General features: G+C 39.5%; 1 protein-coding gene across 1 annotated transcript; it reads right to left on the reverse strand.

Annotated features, from left to right (window-relative positions):
* Positions 1-2,461: 2,461 nt before the first annotated feature.
* On the reverse strand, positions 2,462-24,658 carry LOC104621868 (sex comb on midleg-like protein 2; the record flags this gene model as incomplete). Its single annotated transcript, XM_010288483.1, has 8 exons — positions 2,462-2,747; positions 4,273-4,436; positions 6,480-6,761; positions 11,715-11,828; positions 12,938-13,120; positions 17,558-17,761; positions 19,676-19,811; positions 24,369-24,658. Coding segments are annotated over 8 exons (1,499 nt in total), but the record flags the coding sequence as incomplete, so codon positions are not given.

The raw sequence follows: 24,658 nt of genomic DNA on the forward strand, positions 1-24,658 counted from the left end.
AGCAGTCTCTTCCCTTCAGTGGTCATACGACAATTCTGTAAGCTGTAAGTATCAAAATGCTGTATGCAAAACTAAATAATTGAATATATTCTTACAGTGTTACTTTGAAAGCATAGACCAGCCCAAGTTCAAACATTAATGGCTTCAGATAAACCATGTTGGAATGATTTTACCCTTTTGATTAAAGCTTCCTTACATCAGATGTTTACATGAACTGTCAAGAACTGCCGAATGCCAGATAAGATAGCTACCCTTGTCTACGCAAATAGTGCTCACACATACACATAACATCAAACAAAACGGATAGTTACAACAATGAACAAACTATTTTATTTTTGTTGATAGATAAGAACATCCCATTGAAAATAAAGAATAAAAAAATATATTCTGCTACAACACTTGGAACGCTTGAATCTCACGCTATAGCACACAGTGAAATTCTGGTACTGCAACATCACAGTAATCCCTGTGCACATGGGTGCACAGAAAGCCTTGAACAAATATTTATACACATAATAGTGCCATGTACAAAAAATGTCATTCCATAAAGGCCAAACAGAAAATTTAAACATCTTTGTTTTTGTTATGCCAACAGCAATGTAAAAAATGAAAACTGTTTTCAGTCAATTACTTCCACTTAAATCTTAAGAAATCTTTTTATGCTAAAGGACTCTGAAATTCAGCATATTAAAGCATGGAAGAAGTAAAGCATAAACAACATACTAAACATGTGGGGCACGATGTTTTCCTCAATATATAACTAACTTTCATACAGTTACACCAACAATCAAGTCAGTATTTTCTTAACACAAAGAGAAAATATTCTGTTACTTCAATCAATGCTCTGACCTTTTCTTACTATAAAGAGCATGCTTGTATTATTCATCTAAGCATACATGCACCACAAAAGATATGCAAAACAAATCGATATAGATAACCTTTAGTGTCAAATGTCTAATGATGTAATAATAAAAACAATTCTCAAAGTCCAAATGACTTGTTAAATTAAAATTGTGTTGCAGTCACTTAAACTAACAAAATACTTGGACACTTCATTATTTTGCAGCAATATCTCTGCTAAAGGAGTATCAGACTGTTGGTAAAGCAAGGCATTTTCAGAAAAGGAATTTGTAAAAAATACATTTATACTATATGCTTTCATATAAAAAGACAGTAAGAAATATAATAAAACCTACCATTTTAGGACTACACCTTCCCTAGCAAATGGTTTTTATCACTTGCACTATTACATACAGTACATTCAGTTTCCTACACAGAGAGTATATTTTCTCATCCCTGATGTATATTACAATCGGCAGTAACAACAAACTGCTTTATTATCACTGCTCACTCTTGCAGCTTATACAAACTGCGCCAATTTTACCCAAAAAAAGGTTTATCAGTTACATAGTAGCACTTCCTTATAGGAAATATAAGTCCAAAACATTGGAACCAAATGTGTCTTTCCAGAAAGATACCAGAATATATGGCTCAGAGTTAAGGGATGAATAACCAAGAGTATTGCATAGTACAGCCTGTATGAATAAAGCCACCTTTTGATTGTTTGTCACCTTCTGACTCCAAGAATGGACAATGAATTAAACAGGTGCTAATGAGTAAGAAAGTAGTACACTAAATTTACTGGTTAAAAAAACAAGAAACTGTACAGTTCTCTCTGGCACAGTGCAAAGTAGACATTAAAAAACTGAATACATATGTACAGTGTGTATGTATATTTTTATATATATATAGTATGTATTTCCCTGACACATACACGTGTCTATATAAAAAGCATGAACACACATATCCATGCCAAACTTAGCAAAAAGATGGAGTCTTTAAAATGTGGATGCATTGTTCCAGTTAAATCAGTCTGTCCCAGAAATGGCTGTTTATACAGCCAATATGCCTTTCCATGAAACAGAAATATTTATTGCCCGCATAAATTGACAATATACCGTACATTTGTCCTCATAACTTACGAAAGGACTGATAATCACACTTTATAAAAGCTTATATTTCTATTAAGCCCTCTCCTCCATAACCCTTCCCTCCCTATACCACCATTCCCCATGACCAATTCATATGGCTATTCCCTCTATGGAAATTTAGGAAGAATAATCTGGAATAATATACTAGAGTATTACGTATCTGGAGGACCAGACAGAGTATTCACTACAGAAATGAGATCTTCTATTTTAAATTTTTCTTGCAATATATAAGTTTACAGCCACCTCTGTAAAAATTAGTAACACCTGATGCTGGTTTGTTTTATTATTTTCCTTTGGGATTCAGCTGTTATGGTTCTGAATATGAACACATTGGCTGAAGTCTGTAAGAGAGAACACACTTTTCAGGATTCTGAGAGCACTGGCACTCGACTTGCCCTGTATGATCAACTGTCCTTCCCTGCAAAGTTTCTGAAATACTTTGTGAAATACTAGAATGCAATACAGATTTCCCCCCCACCCCTTATCCTGAATGTCTTTTTTACATTTTGAGAGCACTTTCAAAAAATAAAGATGATTTATATCAGCAAAATAGTTTCAAATAAAGGTGATGGCTGTGAACCTGAGAGTTTAGTGTGATACGAACACACATATTTGTGGTATCCCCACTGGCTAGTACTTTCCTTGTTTAAGTCTTTCAATGTGGTAGCACAACTTCAGGGCAGGCCCCAGCTTCAGTCCCATATATTTCATTATCATATCGCTCCTGAGTAAGAGTAGTGCCTTCCCATCAATTTCCTGCAGAAGGAAGAGAATAAAGACAACAACATACAACTACTTTAACAAACTGCATGGTAAGACTGGAAGTACATTATATTTGTTTATACTATAGTAAAAATTTATCTACTATATATAAAAAAGTAACTTAGTATAATTTTATATTTACAGATGGCCACTGAAATGGAATTTATTTTAGTATTTTTTAATGTATGATTAAGGTATTTGAGATGTTAAAGAAAATTATAGTAAGTAAAAGAAACTACTAAACAGGGCTCAAAATTAGGTACTGGCTGGGAAAAAGTGAATGGGTCAAGGGGAAAAAAAAAAAAAAAGCCGCTGCAAAGGAAGGTCTGTGCAGTTAGAGATTAAATGATCCAAGCACTGAGGCCTTGCACTGAACCTTGAACACAGCTGTGGGAGGATTCTGGCATGCACATGCAAACAGTCACATGGAGGAAGGGGTTACAGACCATCTAAATCTGTGAAATAAGACAGATCTATGTCCAGGTTAAACCAGACAGATTGTTAGGATCAAGACCAAGGACAACTTAGTCAGATTTCAACTGCTGGTTGAGAAGCTGCTGAAATGTGACAGTCCTAAGCTCTTAGTAGTATTACATGCTGTAGACAGGCAATTAGTTTCTTAAAACACTGCAAAGAAGGCGGCACTCTTTTTTTTTTTTAAACATAAACCTGACAAAACTAGTGACATTTAGTCTTGTTTTATACAACTAGGAATAAAACATAAGACAGGAAGCACTGTTAAAAAGTTATTTTGAGTTTCCTTTCCAATCCAGCTTACTTGTGAGATTCAACTGTTAGTAGGAGCTGGTGCAGAACAAGGGTGAAATACTACTAAAGAGAAAGCCAACCTCTTTTTGGAGGGCCATATACACAATGAAATAAGAAAGCAGCTCTTTGCTGAGCAACCTGCCATAGAAAAGCACAGTGAAAAGGAAGAGGGGAGACCAAAAACAGCACAGAGAAATTAACACAGTTTATCTCACTAGATACAACATCTAGTTAGATCTTATGAAAGCCTATACATTGTTTTTCAAAACCGATTAATTCAACATTTCAATTGGTTCTTTGAATTTTAGTATTAATGACAAAGTAAAAGCTAATGAGGCATAACAGCATCCCTACTTCAGGATAATCAGTCTCCAAAACAGACTGTCATAGAGAGGTGTCATTTATGCAGGCCAAATGCCCCACACTGTACATGAGAATGCCATCTTCTCTAGAGGTACCAGGGATGATAGGGGTACCATGGATGTTGGCCATTAGAACTTGGATACTTCCTGTATTGGCATTATTCCATATAAGCTGGAAAACAGTGGGTATTTACTTTAGTCTAACAAGACTAGAACGCAGAGAAAATATACTGCAGGAGGAGTTTCAGGTGGAAAAATAATTTTCAGCCTCCCTTTAATATATGAGTAGAGTCTAGCTTCAATTGCAAACAGTGATAGACATGAAAGCTATCTTTCAAGACATTAACGTGACACACAGTCTACTAGAACAGAATAGATATGCATCATACATGTCTCCTAAAGAGTTCTGCATGCGGAGCTAGTGCCTGTGGATCAGCTTCTTTCACAAAACGCATTACTTCTTCTATTGACCAGGTGGAAGGATCCTTATTCAATGTTCTTGAAGGTTCCCTTTTCAGTGAATTCAAATCTGGTCCAGTTGTGGAACTTGCAGCTTTCAGGATAAAAATATTGTGAAAGGAAGAAGTATCACTAGTCTACACAGGGATAACACATTTCATTTTACGTAAGACATCCTTAATATTAACATGCGGCTTCTATTACGCATTCTTAGCAATATCTTAAAATGAAAGATGTTTTATTTTGCTCCAAATAATATTGAACTGTTCCATTTGTCTTTAAATGCCTTATATATCTGCAAGTATTTACAGCAGCATAAACATTAGCACTCTGACATGCCTAGGGGGATTAGTCCGACTTGGGACCCAGGAGCCAAATACAAGATGCCATTAACTGGGGAGATGGCAAAGGCAAGTTAAGTTGTGCAGACAGAGGGAGGGACAGCAGGAAACCTTATCCCCGTATTTCACAGAATGACAGAATCATTAACGTTGGAAAAGACCTTTAAGATTGTCAAGTCCAACCACCAACCAAATACCACCATGCCCACTAAACCATGTCCCAAAGTGCCATGTCCACATGTTTTTTTGAACACTTCCAGTGATGGTGACTCCACCACCACCCTGGGCAGCCTGTTGCAATGTTTGACCACTCAGTAAAGAATTATTTCCTAATACCCAGTCTAAACCTCCCCTGGCGCAACTTGAGGCCATTTTCTCTTGTTCTATTGCTAGTTACTTGGGAGAAGAGACCAACACCCACCTCAACACAACCCCCTTTCACGTAGCTGTAAAGAGCGATAAGGTCTCCCCTCAGCCTCCTCTTCTCCAGACTGAACAACCCCAGTTCCCTCAGCCGCTCCTCATAAGACTTGTGCTCCAGACCCCTCACCAGCTTCATTGCCCTTCTCTGGAGACGCTTCGGCACCTCAATGTCCTTCTTGTCATGAGGGGCCCAAAACTGAACATGCTATTCAAGGTGCGGCCTCACCAGTGCCGAGTACAGGGGCACAATCACTGCCCTACTCCTGCTGGCCACACTATTTCTGATACAGGCCAGGACGCTGTTGGCCTTCTTGGCCACCTGGGCACACTGTCGGCTCATGTTCTGCTGGCTGTCAACCAGCACCCCCAGGTCCTTTTCCACCAAGCAGCTCTCCAGCCACTCTTCCCCAAGCCTGTAGCGTTTCACAGGGTTGTTGTGACCCAAGTGCAGGACCCGGCACTTGTCCTTATTAAACCTCATACAGTTGACTTCAGCCCATTGATCCAGCCTGTTCAGATCCCTCTGCAGAGCTCCCCTACCCTCCAGCAGACCAACACTCCCACCCAACTTGGTGTCATCTGCAAACTTACTGAGGGAGCACTCGACCCCCTCATCCAGATCATTGATAAAGATACTAATCAAGACTGGCCCCAAAACTGAGCCCTGGGGAACACCACTTGTGACTGGCTGCCAACTGGATTTAACTCCATTCACCACAACTCTGTGGGCTCAGCCGTCCAGCCAGTTCTTCACCCAGCAAAGAGTGCGCCTGTATAAGCCACGAGCTGCCAGTTTCTTGAGGAGAATGCTGTGGAAGGTGCTGTCAAAGGCTTTACTGAAGTCCAGGGAGACAACATCCACAGCCTTCCCCTCATCCACTAGGTGCTTCACCTGGTCGTAGAAGGAGATAAGGTTGGTCAAGCAGGACCTGCCTTTTATGAACCTGTGCTGGCTGGGCCTGATCCCTTGGTTGTCCTGCACATGCCCTGTGAGCACCCTCAAGATGAACCTCTCCATGGTCTTCCTCAGTACGGAGGCGAACAACACGGTAATAGTTTATAAGATGCTCTGGAAGTGAGCTGCACATAGCTAGCCCTCTCTGGTCTGGCTTGCTGCAGGGTCCATAACAGCAGTGAGAGGAAAGTGCTGCAGGAAAGACCCCCCCGGCTTGCACTACTGTATTAGTTCTAAATGAACTTAAGTTCTGCATTTGCAGTTACGTTAGCAAGCCCGACATGCTTGGCAACAGCACAAGATTGCACTCCATACGCAAGCTCTTCTACGGCAAAGAACTTCTTTATTCATTACTTGTGGACTTTGTCTGTTAATAAAAGCAGTTACATATTTTGGAAAGTTTAGTTATATAGCATACCTTCAATCCTCCTCTGTATTCGATTCCTACTAACTTCATGGTAGCCACTGCTCCCAGCAGAGCTCAAGGACAGCCTGCGCAGGATTGGGGCTGAATTTGAGGTAGCAGTCACTGGCTGAAGGGAGTTTCTGTAATATGCTGCACTCCCTGAAGTACGATATTCCATGGAGTTTCGATGGGTGGGGCTTGAAGGATTTACAGAATTAAGTGCAGAATCCATAGAGTCCTCAGAAAATCGGTGTTCTTTGGAAGTGCTGTTTTCCTCTATAGGCAATGTTACTGCTACACAAAAAGCAAGTATCAATATGTTCAAAGTGATAGACATTATGTCTTTGTTATTTAACTCTTTGCTATGTTCTCTTGAAGATACTGGCAGATTGTAAACCTGTTAACAAATCTCCTGTGAGGCAATCACTGCTGCTGAATGTTTGCTCCTTTTCCTCAAGTAATCACCGGGCTCTTACAAAACGTTTTTTTGTAGAAAAAGATTTAATATGTCAAGTCTGAGACAGTCTTCCATAAATCATTTCAGTTGTATTTGCTAAATATTATGAACAGGGAAGTGACAGAGGAAATTTTTTTCAGGTAAAATTGTCTGACCTTAATATTGAAACGTCAAACAATCTTAGACAAGCTTTGTCATTATCTTTTTTTAACATATTCTCAAGAAGCTAACCATTAGGCGTGTGTTATGTTTATCTTGCACAAAATTTTTAATATAAAGAAAAACTCTGATGTTAACTAACAATTGTTTAATTTGTTCTAAACAGCAGAGGGAGTCACTAACTTCATAAACAAGTGGACAATTATCATCTATAGATCCCAATACTTCCAGACACAGAGGCCATCATTAAAAACTGAGTACGTTACAGGCAAAGCCACAGAAGGCTGACAGTGCCAGGTACGGCACACTACTGTAACACGTTTTGACCACAACGCTGTATCTACATACAGTTAGTTCTTTGCACACGGCAGGGTCTATGAGCACAGACTCTGGAAAGCTGAAGATACATGTAAATTACAAAACCCACTGAGCAAGTTAAAAAAATAAATCGGGTCTCAGGAAGGGAGTATAACAACATTCCCTTTTTTAGTTCTTATGACTTATCAGCTGATTTCTACTTTGCAAAACACAAACACCCCCCCCTTAGAAGACTCGTGAATTTTTAGAGCCTGTCAATACTGCTGCTAAGCCAGATGAGCAGTGTTAGCAGGTCCCTTTCCCTGGGCTGTGAGAAAGGAGCCAGGTTTGCTTGATTACTGAAAATTCCACTCAGTCAACCGAATTGTCTGATTAGCCAAAACATGCGGGGGGAGGAAATCAATGAGATCACCACTCCATTCTCTAGCTATCACATGTATTCTTCTCCATTTGCACTAGGCCAACATCTAGCCTGAGAAAGAAGTTGGAAGCATGATGTACAGATCTGTATGAAACAAATGCTGCTTTGGCAGGGGAGTTAAGAGCTGGAAAATATAGCTAACAGGTTCACAGAAGTGTAAACCCCACACTACCATCTTGAAAATTACTCTAGTGAAGTTATAAAACATATGCTAGTGAAGCAGCATATTCTTTGGAATAAGAACTGGTACGTTCTGCGAAACAAGTTCCTGAAATAAGCTTTTTACTACCCTACTTACATGACAACTTTCAAGAATTTCTTGGGCGAATACCCAATTAAAACTAAAAGAAGAGTATTTTCCTAAAAAACCCGGTGAGCTTCTCAAGCATGTTTTTAACTTGCTTCATGAGGTCTTAGGTTCTCTGCTGAAACCTGTTTAAAAGTGGAATGCAGTAAAGAACTGTTAGGCGTATTTTGGTCTTCAGACAGCGTAATGCTGAAAGGGAACAAAGGCACTCAGAAAGCCAGCTCTCTACTTTGATGAATTCCGCAAGGCAAGATCTGCAAGATGATGTAACATTTTCTACTAAACTTGATAGTCATGGAATAAAGCAGCTTTTATGGACACAAGCCCTTCTCTTTCATGTACACAACTCTGAAAAACAAACATGGCAAAACTTTCTAGTTTGTTAGATTTCAATCACACAAGCAAAGAAGCAGCTACAGAGGTTTTCAAAGAAAACAAACAAGAAAACTAACTTCTTTACAGTTGTCATCTTGAAGTAGTTGCAGCAACTTACCAAAATGAAAAACAAAAGCCATCATTCTATAGAATTTCAGAGAGATTTTAAGAGAAGTAGTCAATGATACACACTATAAAATTAAAGGGTAGCCAACCAAGAGAAAATTAGAACTGCAGAGAATGAAACTACTAACAGAAATGTCATTCCAAGACCAAAAGGCAGAGGTGATACTTCACATAGTTACAGCAAAGCTATATGAAGGAGCCTAAGGCTTAACTGACTGAACCTGTAGGTTCAGATTTCAGAAGTCGTGAAAGGTAGGATGAATCATAGAATCTTTGGGTTAGAAGACAATATTTCCCAGCAGAAAGTTTCAGCTACAGTATTTAAGCATGTATCAGCCAACTCCATGTAATGTATTAAGAAAAACCTTTTTGTAGTTTTTATAGTAAACAAGCAAAAATCCCAAATATAGGGATTTTAAAATAATGAAGTATAATCCTTGCCAAGATTTATGAAGACAAAAGGTTTTTAAGTTCTTTTGTAATACAGTCAATTTTAATTGTATTTATTCCAATTATATTCCAGATTTCTCTCTAATGGTATATATCCTGAAGTAAACAATAATAAATAGGGCTTGGAAAGATCAACTCTGCTTTCTTCCCCCCAGGATACTGGCATCTGAATTTATCTTACTGTAAATTCTCAATTCACATACACAAGGTAGAAAAGCTGGCATATTTCCTATCATCTTTTAGGGAAAGTGTTTCTGTTCAGCAACTAGTCTCCAATCCACTTGCCATCCATCTAGCTTCTCTACAAACAAAACGCAGCTGCAATCTTGTTGAAAAAGTGGTCAACTGGTATGACAGCTGATTCAAAATCGGCATTTAGCAAATGAGCTTTGCAATCCATGGAGCAACGAATGACACAGTTCTCATACCTCAACATTTTGAGCAGTTGTGAATAAGAGTGGCATGGAAAGAGGTAGGAGGTTCCACTGCAGAATGCCTGATCTCTGGGTAGATTAATAAAAGGCCAATAAAAGGCCTTACGTTTTCAAATGCAAGGATGACAACAGGCTGTTTAAATGCTGAAGGTCTTAGCAGAATCGGACGTTTTGTTTTCTGGAAGCTCTTCTGGGAATTGGAAGACAGTTGTTGTGCCTCATACATAACGGGAATGATGTAATCAGCCACACTAGTGAGAACACTCTGTTTTCAAGGGGAGGGAGACCTAGTTATTCCCCATCCCCCTCTCCTTTATCTTTCATAACTTTAAGAAGAAACTGCTAGCAAGCAGGAAAGACAGCAAAATCTGCAAAACATGTCCCTGAGTAGATCAGAAGGAAAATGAGCTGTTTGAAAGACCCTCTCCCACAATTATTCCATTTTGCCTTCAAATGATATTTCAAAACAACTATTTCAAGACAACTATGTCTCAATGGATGCAGAACTTTTTGGGGGCAGCTCTTTCTCGCTAACCAACCCATGACTGACCGCTATAAAATTACCTCCAGATTTTCAGCAGAGGACATTGTCCTAATGGGAAACACACAACACGAGAGAACACTTTGCCTCTTGAAATGCATAGGACAAATTCAAACCTCTGAAACCATGGCAAAATGCTTACTTTAATTATTTTTTTTATTCACATGACTGAACTTCATAATGAACTACTGATCTTAGAATGTATTTTAAAGAGTACACTGACTTCCTCTGTAAAAAGGATCCATTAGCAAACAGGATTAAAAAGCAGTATGTGCATGTATGTTTACTTTGAGGAAGATTTCTTACAAGATAATGCAAATCTACTCAAACATTTGTTTTGCTCCAACTGAAACAACTTCATTTGAGTATAATTAAGTGCTCTACACTTACTAAGTTACCTGCCAGAAATATCTGACTTAGGTGTACAATATATCTGTGGAATTAAGCCTGTACTTCTTTTGGGAAGACACAGAAATCAATAATCAATGCAGAACTGTATTTTTTTGTGGCTGTTATTATATGCAAAGAAATGAATATGCTACATATATAGAAAATATTAAGATGTACCATTTTAAATAAGCTATCATTTTGAACATTTTAATTTGATGTCCTTTTCCACTTTAACTGTAGTCCTATGACTTTTTAATCTGCACAAAAAAAGAGATCGTTCTACCCCCACTGATACTAATAGACACTAGATGACCCCAGGATCTCCAAAAAGAACAAAAAAAATAATATAAAAGAAGAAATAACTAATCCCCATCATATTTCAAAAAAGCCTTGGGAAATGCTGTGCAAATATCTTGCAGCAAGAGAAAGTACGTATCAGATGGGATGAGTCAACATCAACAAGTTACCATGGCTTAACCAGTTAAGCAGCAAATGCAGAGTAAAAAAACCTGCATTTTTTTAAGTCTCTCTCACTGAGGATTAAACCTAGATGCTTTACTTCACATCTGAGGTGGACGCCGTTACTGCAGCTGAGCTGCAGCACAGGAAAAGGTGCTATTCATCAGTGTGCTAAATCAATCTAACAGTAGTCAGCTGCTCCCCTGGCCACGGCTGCATTTTATTCAACCCTTCCCTGTGCTCATCTGAGTCCACATTGAGTCAGTCCCACAGAAGTAAACTGCAAACAACTCTTCGCTTCACCAAAATGTTTTCTGTGCTTTTGCTGACTGGTTCAGCTCACCACCCAGCCAGGGGGCTGGCACCCACTGCAGGGACAAGGAGGCAAGGAAAGCACTTCCTAGCCATAAACTCAGCTGAATTGTATTGTCAGCCTACACCCTTACTCACTTAATGGCCCCAGCCTAGAGTTATTAAGAGTTGCATCCAATTTATCTCCTAATCCATTTCAAGGCAATTGGTTTTCTGCTAAATAGCCATATATGAAGCAGGAGGCTTCATCTGTCACCTACTTGCCTGAGCCCCTTCACAAAAAAGGCTAGCAGGTTTAGGAGAAGGACTGCTGGAACTTGCAGTAGATCTTCCCTAAGTGCAAAATCTGTGCCAGTGATCAATAATTAACATACTTTCACCCAGACTTGTCAAAGGCTAGAGACAAACCAGACACATACGTTGTACTCAGTCCTTTTTGACTGGAAATACTGAAACCATAAATAATCCTCACATATAATCCTGACAAAATGTAATTACCTTCAGATGGATGAGCATCATTTCTGGGAAGCTTAGGGGAAAGAGGAGCAGTATATGGTGGAGAGTCCTGGGAGTACCGTTTAGCACTCCTGTTTTCAGGTGTTTCTTCTTTTGCTGTGAAGAGGAAAATCATCATCTATTACTCCAGGATAAAGCTGCTCCTGGGGAAAGTCCAGGGGGCAAAAGCAAAGACATATAGCAGCCATTCACCAGCTTACAGTTCAGTTTCTTGTGTCACACAGACTCGGTCATTTTGATATAAACTTTCAAAGCTGAAGTATAGCTTAGTTTATAGTCACCCAAATTACCTTGACCCTGGATGCTTTTCTGAACAGAGTTAAAACTAATGACTTTCATATGACAGACAGAATTATAAACATAATTTCTCTATTGGAAAAAGGAAAGAATATTTTCTTTTCTAAAGCAACACCCAGAAGACAGACTCAGCTATCAGACAGCTGTGAAGAAGCTTCACACACCATATGAAACTTGTGAAATTGCCCTGGTGGCAAAGTTTTCTCAGCTATGGCTCCTGGTAACTCTCAGGCTGGGACTTGTAACACCAGGCCCTGCAAACAACCTGATGGGAGATTTTGTGCAAATCATTTCTTTTCCCCCTCACTCTATGCTCTCAGTGCAGCAGACAAAGATACTGGTCTCATACACAATATCACAAGCAGCCACCTGCAAAACGCACCCTTTCTACTTGAAGACTGGACTGTACATAGTAGAATGTAAAATTTTTGGAGCTACCACTGAGTAAGGTGAGTAAAGAAGGGAAGAAAGGACCTTTTATTGGTGTGCGAAGGGCTAGACTGAATTCCCTTTCAGGGCAAGCCCCCTCTTGTAAGGCAAGTAAGTATCTTACTAAGTATCTTACTAAGGCAAGTAAGTTTATTTTATGATCCAAACATAAATTAAAAAATGAAATGTGAAGTTTTGAACTTGTCTTTTTAGCAGTATCACAGTGGTACAATACATATGTTTCCTGACTTGGCTACAAGGAGGAGTTTGCTGAACAAAATGATTTCTGCACATGTGGTATGAGCCATCCCATCCTGTCAAAGCACTACCACACTGGAACTAATTCACTAAGAACTGAAGCGTATTCATTTCAATCAATTCACGTCATAGAAAGACAGATTAAAAAGTTACATTTCATAAAAAGTCACCACACTTCTCAAAAACACCAGCACTTGAAAATAACAGTTGTTTAACAGTACCTGGTTTGTTCCTATCATACTCCATAGGACTATGTGCACACCCCATGTAAGGGCTGAAAGGCTGGCTACTAAACAGATTATCACACTGCAGGCTGTGGCAGAGTTTCTCCAAGAAGCGTAGGACAAACGATGCGCTGTTTACAGAAGGAAGATTGATGGCGTGCTTTTCCCCATCAAAGGAAGCTGTGAATAAGAAGATGATGTCAAACACCCCCCAAGCATCATGAAGTATAGTAAAACGCCATCATTAACTTAAAGGAGAAGACATCCAGATTTGAGTTAAACCACACAAGACATGAGAGGAGTAAGCAATCATTCTGGTAGTTGAACAAATTTGCATCCGAAGGACTGATTTTACCTTCCATTGGATCCATGCCAGTTTAAATTTGCTCTATGGGAACTTATTTTAATAAAATAATTTTGGATTCACTCCAGCATACCAAACCTTGCAACTATTACCTCATCACCAAAACCTTTCATGTAATTTCTGTTATTTGCTTATAAAACAGCAACTCCTCCACCACCTATTTGCAGGAGATAACACAGAAAAGACTCTTTACAGTACTTGCTAAAGAAACATACAAAATAAAAAAAAAATAAAAAGAAAGCAAACAATTTTTTTTTTCCTCTCAGTTTCTAACTGAACTGAGCATACTCATGGTAATGCAATGGTACCCATTACTGTTGAAATTCTGACTACAGAAAATTGTTTTTCCATTTGCTATTTTGTCACTAGAGAAATCTATCCTGCTGTCAACACTACAGTGGTCAAGCTCCCATTTATTTCAACAAGAGCTAGGTGGCAGAGATACCACAACAGCCACAAATGGATCTGGTGTCTTTTAAACTGAGCGATTACAAACAGCCTGGACATGTGCCTATGTCTTTTACTTTCTGACCTCCTTCCTTGCCTCTCAGTATTGCAGCTGATGATATTTTCCTTTTTTGTGAAAATTAGTAAGATTTTGAAAAGACTCAATACTACCAATATACAGATAAATAATTACCATTACATTAGCTGAGACTTCTGATTAGGAAGACATTACGACAAAGCAGGAACAAACTTGTAACTTAAGCTTAGGGATAGAAAGAAGCGGCATAAACACCAGGTTTATGCATCAATCTGTCTTCTTGGTTTTCAGCTTGTCATGCAGCTTTCTGTTGTTAATATAAGTTTCCAAATGATAAGCAGACCTTTAAAGGATCACATTTTGTTGGTAGCAGATGCATGTAAAAAAAAAAAACAAAAAACACAAAAAAGCAAAACCACAGAAATGACAAGAAAGCCCTTATTCACAGATCTGAATTAAGGGACATTTCCACATTGTGTTACAAGAGAGACAGATAATATACACAAGACCAAAGAAAATGACGAAGTTTAGCATATTTTAGGCTTCCTTAGGCAATCAGAAGTGTCAATTACTTACACCGTTGATGTAAGGAAGCTTCTGATTAGATTTAACACAAGTTAACTAGCTAGCATCAACAGCAACACGCTAACGCTCTCATCTGCTTTCATGACAGACTGACCCAATGCAAGTGCTTAAAGTTTAAGAGTCAGTACTACAGGGACAAACCCTGGACCTACGTGTTTCCATGGCCCATTCAGTTTTTCCAGGCTCCAATGTTCAAATGAAATGCTAATGATTCACAGTCCCACATGTGGCTCAGACACAAGGTCCTCTTCCTCCTGTTTGGAGAAGGGGTCTCCAAAGGCGAATTTTTGCTTGGAACTCAACCAGTTCTGGAGAGCAAATGGGCTGTGAGACCTAGCACAGCCTGATCTCCTGACAAATTTACTGCAAGGTAGTAGTCAGCTACAGCAAAAATGTAAAATGCTTTATAATAGCCTTACAGATCATCTTATATGACCTTGGGGAAAATCACTTATTCTCCACACCTTAATTTCTCATTTTGAAAAGAAGCATTGAAAAGAACAATATTATCTTAGAGTTGTCAGGAGGGTAAAGCAAGAAACAGCTGAGGCAATGTGACTGCCCCAGCAAGACATACCATGGGAAAAATCCACAAATAAAGATTCAGTGCAATCACAGCTCCCTTGTACTCTGAACACCTCAGGGCAACCATACGAACTCCAACCAAGAGTGTGGGATCCAGATCCATAGGCTCAACTGTCTGCTCTGCTTGGGGACAACATAAGTCTCTTACTTACTAGATAAATGCTAGGGGAAAAAATAAAAAGGAGTACTTCTGAAGTGCAATAACCTCAACCTTTAATGACAAATAAACAGAGACTGTAGCTTGCATGTGCAATCCCAGCCCCCAGGATGAAGAGACATTCTCATTTCTCCACCTTCCATTGTGTAACTACGTTTTAAATGCCAGGTTCAAGCTAGAAGAAAGGCTGAAAGCTAAACTATCAGAGAAATGTGTTTGTCTGATAGTGAAGAAACTCATCCAGGAGTCTGATTTTAATTCTCTGCTTGAGAAGATTTATCTGAGCCTCAGTGTACGTCATCCCACCAAATGCCATAGTCCCTGCACTACAAGGAGACAAATGGGTCTGACACCACCACCACCATTAGTGGTCTTGCTAATCAAGCCTTTAATTTATTTTCAGTTATATTTGCCTGAATTGAAATATTATGCATCAAGCAAAAATAAAACAGTTTGTGCTTTTGTTTGAGTACGAAGAGATGGAAAAAATCCTAAATTCAATTCTGTTCAAAACAACTATTTTCTTTGGCAGCTGAACCAAAAGAACCCGCTAATTATTCACAGGTATTGTAGCAAGATTATTTTATCCACATCCTCATCAGTATACAGTTTCCTCCTAGGGCAGGTATAATACTCATCATGAAAGCTTATCAGTCCACAAAAGACTTAGATTTCTTTGCTCATTCTCTGCTGCAACTTTTTTTTTTCTTGCCAATCTAAAAACAACAACAAAAACCCCAAACAACAAACCACAATCCAAAACCACTTTCAAACAAAAACTCTACAAGAAAACACTCTTATAATTTTATTCTGTAATTCCTCATTTTATTCAACTGTAGTTTTCCTCTTCTTCCTTACTGTTCACAAGCACAGCTGGTTGTAATGTGCTACGCTAACCTAAGTCACATTTTGTGCTTCTCAAAATACATCACACACAAATTTTTGGTAAAACGACAGGGAGTGTTTGCTCATTTTGTTCCTCAGCAACCTGTTTGACAAGCCAATGAGAAGGCAAGTACTCAAGAACACCAGAAACCCACTGGGATCTTGCGGTGCTCTATCACCTGGGCCAGGACTCTGCTTCAGGAGCAGTCCACACTGCCAAGTTCCTCAAATCAAGAGCTACAGAGCTGGCTTCCTGAATCCAGGTGCAGAACAGCAATTCCTTTTCGTACAGAACTTTTGAATGTAAACAAACCAGAACAACATAAACATTTTGAAGTTTCTCTTCTATGGAATTATTATTTTCAACTACTCAGTCACAGCCCAGATATACCATTGGCCTACGATTTAGTCCTTTGTGATAAACAATCACGAACAGAATGCTGGCAGTGCATGTGCCTGTGCACTTTGTTCAAGCAAAATTGACTTGTCTAAATTAGGTACAGCAAGGTATTAACAACTATAAAATGTAATAAACTTTCATACATCTTGCAAAAGTAAAGCAACATGGGTTTCAAAATCACACGTATACAATGCCATTAAACCTTTACTACACAGCAGAGAAGCAGCATCCATTTGGTGAACTAACTCATGGGGATGCAACAGCAAGGCTTACTGTAGCTCTGCTATGCGCAGGTCAGGGTGATGCTTTTTAAATATTGGTAGACAGCAACATCTTTATGCAGAATTAACTGAACCTGTATTCCACTAATCATCTTTGACATCTGGTGTTAATGTAAGGAGATTAAAGTAATGCAAAGTCTTTTTATTGCTAGTGATGGAATTATGAATTGGTGTGCTAACTGCTATATAGAATATTTCCTAGCCTAGAAAGGAAAAAATGTCAAGCAGCAGCTATTCAGTTTGAGATACTGAGATCATTTATTTGTAGACCTGCCATTAATATGTAGCAGAAATAAACCTATTCGGTAATAGGGGCATAGGTGGATGAACACTGACCTAAGACACTGCCACAGTTCTGGGGGCATGGGGGAAGGGAAGAAGCAGCAACTTTTAACATGTGGAATCACTTGCCTAGAAGCTAAACAGATTAGTTTGAAACTTTTTACCCACTTGGTTAAGGCATTAAGAACACAAACACTATGTATGGATAAGATAATGCGAATGACTTGAATTAATAAAGCTGATATGTCACTTGTACTGAGTTTACTTGACAAATGTTTGGCTACAGCTGCTAAATGAGGTGCACAAGCTCTACTTACTGTGAGAGCCTAATTGTACTGTGTATATGTAATTTAACACCGCTATTGCTAAATTCTAATTTAAAGAATTGTTCAAATCATCCTGGACCCGAAGTGAGGTAAATCACACACCACCAATACTCTCTTAGTAAAGGAATTCACAAGTATATGTTCTTGACTGTGCTTAAATAGTTATAAAAGTGATATAAACTCATTGCAGCTACTTCAGTTCTAATGCCCTCTACCTCGAGTTTGCAACCAAGTGAAGAAATGGAAGAAACAAACCATGTTCACATACCAGTTATCATTTCCCCTCCGTGATGTCCAGATTTCAGAAATCCAAAGACTGTTTTGGATTGATAGGCACAATCCACGCAAGCCTGTACAGCCTGCTGAAGTACCACATTGACAGGACCTGGTCCAAAGTGATCTGGAAGCTGCTGAACCTTCTTCTTATCCAGGTGAAGCCCAGAATTTCCATGCTTGTTGACATAAACACACACTGAAAAAGAACAAACCATATTTACTACCAAGGAACTAAGACATGTTCCCAAGTTAGAACTGCAAACTGTCTCCTTAGTTTTAATCTTGAGGAAAAGATGTACAAGTCCACTCAAGAGGCTGAACCTTGGTAGAAGACAGAGCACTTTTTGCATGCTCGGAAAGTATTCTCCTGCCTAAGTCCTAAACCTCCTTCTTTCTGGTCTCTAGAGCCCTTCTATACCCCACTAACTTAACAAAGCTGTCATAATCTGTGCTTATCTTTTTATTTTGACTAATCTCTGTTTATACACCGGTTCCAATAAAGTAAGAATTACTGGCAGGTACTCTAAATGACCAAGACATAATTCTAAAAAGCTGGCCTTACAAAGTTACTGCCCTAATTTTTCTCTTATTTGAGAAGCTGCAACAAAGACAACCCTATGGTATATACCTACCACTGATGCTCATTCTGAAGCACCCATATAGCATTAATGTTTGCATGTATAATGGCTACTGAAGGTCTGTACCTTCAGAGGCCCCAAACCACTTATGTAGGATTTCCAGACTGCAACTTGGCCTTCTCTGCTAAATAAAATACACATACTTCTCTAGAAACACTGTAAGGTGATTTAAAGCTTATCACAAAACAATCAAATAGGACTTCTGACATTACTTTTTATAAAGACTATGCAAAACTGTCTTTTTTTAAAAGGAACAGTGTCATGGTTTAACCACAACAAACGGCAAGGCACAAAAACATGGGAAAAAGCCATAACTGAAGACATTTTTTTCTTTTTGGCCTTGGCTGTCACATGACCAGGAATGCACCCAAGACATTATTACAGCTTGATGAAAAAACGTGCCTCTGTGGTGATTATGCAGACAATCTAAGCATTCTGTTATACAAAAGACCGGCATATTTTCTGAACTGTAGTATTATTTGGGCTTAGTTAAAACCTGGATTTTTAAAATTAAGTATTTCTGTAAGTGTTTTAATGATCTTATGTGTTCATGCATATCTGCTCACTCTCTGATGTCTTCAAACTGGAGGAAACCTATGTACAAATAATCAAAGACACAAATCAGCAAAAAGAGTTTTCATGTCTGGGCTCAACGACAACTGCCTCCTGAAAGGTTTATTTTCCTAGGAAACACATATATATTTTTCCCTCATCCATGACTGAAGTTGGGAGTGAGAAGAGCCTGACAACTTCTGTTGTAAAAACAAGTTTTAAATGTAAAAAAGCATCCCAAACAAAATTATCATAATTTATGGAGTTTTTAGAAAGTTCTGAGATTTCAGCTGACAACATACAAATTGTTTCACTACAGGGTTACAAGTTCCTCAATGAGTTAGTTCATTAACTAGCTTACTTCTCTTTTGCCAACTCTTTTCAAGATACATTTCATTATATTTCAAAAACAAGCAAACATAAAAGGAAGGAGGAATGTATTTCATCTGATGGCCTTTACTTGGTTTAAACAGTCTGAGTTGTTTCTTTTAATGTAAGGCTATACAGAGATAAAAATCTCCATTTTGTTATATTACAGTACAGGCTGCATGATATCAGAACATCATATGGGTTTTCAGCTTACATCTATTCCAATTTCATACATTAAGGAGTGGAACAGACATGAAAAAACCATACAGCTTCTTTCTTCAGACAAGCACGAAGTGCCAGGTCTAGATCTAGCAGATCTATCAAAAGCCCCTGTGTTCCAGCACTTCTTGCTATAATGCAGGCATTAAAACACTAGCTCTGCAAAGTAACACCAGCACCTACAAATACCTTTAAAAAATAAGGTAGCTGGAGAATGATTTACAGTAATAAGTTTGCAGCACATTTTTCATAAAATGACAGTAGTAGTTTGCTTGAAATGGAAGCCATTTTACACTAAAAACGTCATTAATTTTTTTTTATTTGTCCCTTACCTGTGGATATAACTGCTGCTGTTGCACCAGATAAACTAATTCCACCTTTAAGTATCTGCGTGGTGCCACTGTCCCCCTCAGAAGAAGAATGAGGAGAAGGTGATGCAGGAATCACTTGTTCTGGCAAGATTTTTTTCTGTTTAGAGAAAAAACCCAAAGTCAAAATGTTTAATGTTTTTTAAGGAGTCTGCAAAAACTTTTGGCTATCAGTTACCATCTTACTGAATGTCTGTGGTTCCTTATTACAAAAGCACTACACACAGCAGAGAAGATAAAGTCTGGGAAAGGAAGACTAGAAACTCTCAGTTTGTATTTACAGCTACTTAAGTAAGGCAGTAGAAGACAAATGACTTAAAAAGGAACCCACCTGGATCTAAAAAGTGGGAAAAGAATGAGCTTTATATAGTAATTCATGACCCTTCTAAATCTTAGGAAGCACACAAGAGGTGTTTTGGATTATTTGCCTGACCATAGCCTTTCAATCATCTGGGTTTATCACAACTCAAATCAGTTAGTTGGTCTGTGTATATATTTCCATATAAAACTTGAGTCACATTTAGGTGTCAGCTTTACAATGAACCTAGATTTTCCCTCAGCTTGTCTGACAGACAACCAGCATTTGCAGCACAAAGATTTAGAAATTGGTCAGTGTGCATGACCTTCCACGTGAGGAAAGGAGATTTTTGTTGGAATTTGTTTTGGACTGGGGTTTAGAAAAGAGACATGCACAAGGAAGGCATTTCTAATGTGCTTTGTCATGTTATGAAAATACATGGCAATAAAAGAAACAATGAATTGGAGAAAAGTTCATCACCTCTCCCTTCACCATTTATTCTTGCATGAGAACAGATCATGTTCCCATTTATTCTTGCATGAGAACAGATCATGTTCCCATTCTCTTACCTACCAAAACAGTTAAGAAAGAGATTACCCAAGATCTTGACACTGCTGAAGGCAGCAGAGACCTGGCTACTGATGTGGTAAAGATTTACTGCTAAAATTGATCTACAGTGAACCGAAAATTCAGTTAAGTTGCTAAGGGAGGCTAAGCCCTCTTCCATTTAGCAGTATTCATTCTTTACACTTCTAGAAGCAGCGTTTTCCAAGCAGCATATTAAAAACCATGCAGAAAGCAATCAAAATATACACCTTCCTAAGAGCAGCAGTGCTTACCTTCTTCACAATACCCATAAAGAGTAAAATAACTTTCTCCTGAAATCCAGGGCACATTAAAGAAAATTTCTGTGCCCCTTACTGTTAAGAAAAGGTAGGTTTGGCTGGAGAAACTACTTGACAATATGGCACTGGGTGGAATCACCATCAGCATCAGGAATAGACTGCCAAGGCTTGCCATTGCATTGTGAATGAGACGAGGTGGCTCAGGTCAGGCACCGAACCAAGCAGTGACATACTACTTGTCAGGAATTGCCTACGTGTCTTAAGACCGGGTGACAGAAAGGTCTCTCTCCATCCTTAATACAGAGAAACAAAATGCACTTGGGAAGTTGGGGCTTTTGATCTGAAGTGTCACATTCCTGAAGGCTACCCTAGAGCAGGGACTCTTTGGGGGCCCAGGTGTCTGTCACCACGCTGCAAAATATGGGTGGTCGAGTTGAGGGGAAAGAGGAGGAAATGGAAGAAATGTAAGCATGAAAACAAATGCAAACACTAAATTGTAAGACAGAGGCACTCCTTCAGGAGGAGGAAAGAGCATGCGTTTTGGCAATACAGCACATTACGCTCGCTCAGCTGAGGTTCTCATTCTGCAACACCAAACTGACAAGCAGCAAACTGCAATCCCAAAGCCACGCTGTTTCCTGAGGCAGGCCACGTTCCTAGCAGGGCCTGGCACATTTGCCTGGTCACGGTGTCACCAGCCGGCACACCAGCTCCCTTTGCCTGCAGAGAGCTCTGCTGACAGTCTGGCACCACACAGCCAACTTCACAGGCTTTACCCTGACGCTTAAAAACTCTCTTCTTGTGGGGTCGAATTTAGGGCTGTGATCCACAGTCAGACCAAGGCACTTCCTCAAGAAATTCTGGAAGGAATTATTTGCATTGTTATGCAAAGTGTACTTTTAAAAATAATGAAAGAGATGTAAAGAGATTTCTTCTTCATTTATGACAGAGTAAAACCATACAGTGTGAACTGGGGGAGAGAAACAGAAAACAAAACCCAGCATACATCTCATACTTACAAGAGAAGCTTAGAAAACTTTTATTTAAAAGAGAAAAATGACACAACAGCTCAACATTCCTAGCTGTATAATAAAAGTTAATACCTGCACAAATGATAAACATTGCCCTTTTAAGTTTGTTACGCTGCAAAGAAAGTCAAACAACTCTACAGTATATCAGGCATAGACCAATCTCCCTAAACACACAGGTTTTGAACTACCACATACCCAGCTTGCACTTGAAGCACAATTACTTATCCTGAAAAGCCAGAGGGTTTTTTTGCATTGGTCTTGAAAACACAAACCAAAAAAACCAAAGGCACTTTCAAAACTTTAGCCACATACCACATGCATTATATCGGTACATGTACTGTGAAGCATACAGGCTGTATGGCACTCCATGTCAGATACATCCCTGTCTGTGGAGAACTCCCACAAAGCCATTTCCTCTCTTCACCCTTATGCTAACAGGTGTAACAGTCCAAAGAAGAACTTGCACATATGTATAACATCTTGGCAATTTAACCACGTACCACAGCAGTAACAACCTTCCGTGGATTCTCAAAAAGAGCTCATTTTTGAAGTTTTACTACCTTAACTTTTACATTAAAAACTCCCAAGTTAGATATATCAAACTTAGATTCTGCAAAGCCTAACTCTTAGTTGCCTGGTCCCACAGAGAAAATCAGGAGTGCAGTAATCCCCATTTCCCACGCAAAATCCCCTAACTACCTCACACAGACCCACTGCCAAATGCAGTGCTCCAAGCAGATGCTTTCAGACACCCAGCATTTAGAGACCAGAAGCCTCCTCTAAGGGTGAGAGGCCTCCAACCCTTCTTCCCTTCTTTCAGAGGATACACAAAGCCTCTCAATTTCTTTTTAATGAGACACAGAAGACAAAACTCTTACACAGAAGCGCACACCCTGCCATACCTGCGTACATCCTTAAGATATGAAAGGCCTGTGTTCAATGCTCTCTTTAAAAGCCCCCCCCCCGACTTATGGAGAACACCCCATCCAGCAGCTGTGTGTGGATGGGAGCACCTTTCTCCTCTTTAATCCGTGTCTCTGTGAACTTTTATACACCAAGCAAGAGATAAAGCTGGAGACCCCCTGCATCAGTAGCCTACCAGTTTGGACGCCCGACTGGAAGGAATAGGCAGCACAAGAGACAGTGCTCAGCTTTCTACTTCCAGTCCCCAGAATAATTTCTTACCTTGTGGCCATCATTTCAACAAAGTGCCTGCTTCCAGTTTTGTGCTTGAGCTTTCTACGTATGCTCTGATGATGTCATTTCACTAGCACTTGACGCTGATCAGTGCCATCATTGAAGGGAGAAGTCCCACCTATGCCATTACTCCACCCCTTCCTACGCACCCCTAGCAATAGATCCCATAACCCAGAGTGATCCACACAGGAGGTGACAAACCTCAAAATGTCAACTTTTTGAAGGGGGGAGAGAAAAAAAAACCCACAAAACAGAAACAATGCCCCCCACTCCTCCACTGGTGCTAATACAATGGAGGGAGGAGCACAGGGACAGACACAAATCTTCTGGGAAAAGAAAAGGATTGCAGGATTGCTAGTCCTCTTCGACAGCCTGCAGTGGGTGAGCAAGCCTCAGAAAACAGATTGTACTTCCACGGCAATTCAAGACTTGTCTAAATCTGCCCTGCTGTGATCCTACCCTTCCTTGCAGCAGCATTTGTGCCTTTTTGGGGTGGAGCAGACAAAGAAGGGAGTAAGAGGGAGCGATGCTGGGTTAGCTGTCTACCATTTTAGTCCCCTGAACTAGCTCGCCCTACGATCATTTACCCACCAGTGTTGGTGTCACGTGGGAGTGGGAAGGGGAGTGTTACAGCAGTGCCAATTTGTAGCTGGTTGAACAGCTTCAGAGCAGCTGCAGCCAACAGTCCAGGTCTGACTCAGCTTGGCAGGGAAAAAGCCACCACGTCTTCCAGATCAGGGCAGAATTAGGCCCACACCTGGAGAAATGTATTGCCTGGAAGGAAGCTTCCTGCTAGTATCTCCAGTATTAGGGGGTATCTAAGAGATCCACTGTCAAATCCAGCTGTATGTTTAAGATGGCTAAATTTTGCAACAAAACCCTCGCTGTTCCTAATCCTTTGTTTCTAAACACGAAACAAACAAAAAAATGTTAAAAATTAAGCAAACGATATATATGGTTCAGTAACAAAACAACCCAGACTAAAAAGCCTAAAGGCTTCCCTGGCTCTTTAATTTTACTGGAAATGGCTATTGCAGAATAGTATTTTTCAACACCCAAGAACTCACCCATAAATAAATCAGTAATCTTGTTCTGGAATAAAATAATCCACAGAAGTTTATACTGAAATATTCCAGAAGAGCTATTTCAGACTTTTTCCTGTAACCAATTGCTGAAAACAGTAAAGCCCTGAAGGCTGAAGCAAAGACAGAAAATTAAATAATAATTAAAAAAAAAAACTCACTACAAAATTTTGCAAAATAGTAAAGTAGTAGATAAAGACTAACCTTTTTTCCAGGTTTTAAACTTTTTTTCCTTGTTTTAAGATTCTCAGTATGAGAGGTGCTTTTTGTCAGGGGAATATTTTTAGGAGACCTGCCCTTCTTGGGAACTGCAGACTGTCCAGGGGGTTTGCCCCGACCTGGCTTCCTGCCCCGTTGCGCTGGTACCGGAGCAGATTTCTGTGGAGACTGCATTGAACGCCGGGTCACTTTGGAAGGGGAAGATTGGATTTTTGCACTGCTCTTTGTAATGGAAACTGAGGAAAAACAAAAACAAAAGGGAAGGGGGGGAAAAC

Source organism: Phaethon lepturus, unplaced genomic scaffold (assembly GCF_000687285.1).
Source record: "Phaethon lepturus isolate BGI_N335 unplaced genomic scaffold, ASM68728v1 scaffold4176, whole genome shotgun sequence".
Classification (NCBI taxonomy): Eukaryota; Metazoa; Chordata; class Aves; order Phaethontiformes; family Phaethontidae; genus Phaethon; species Phaethon lepturus.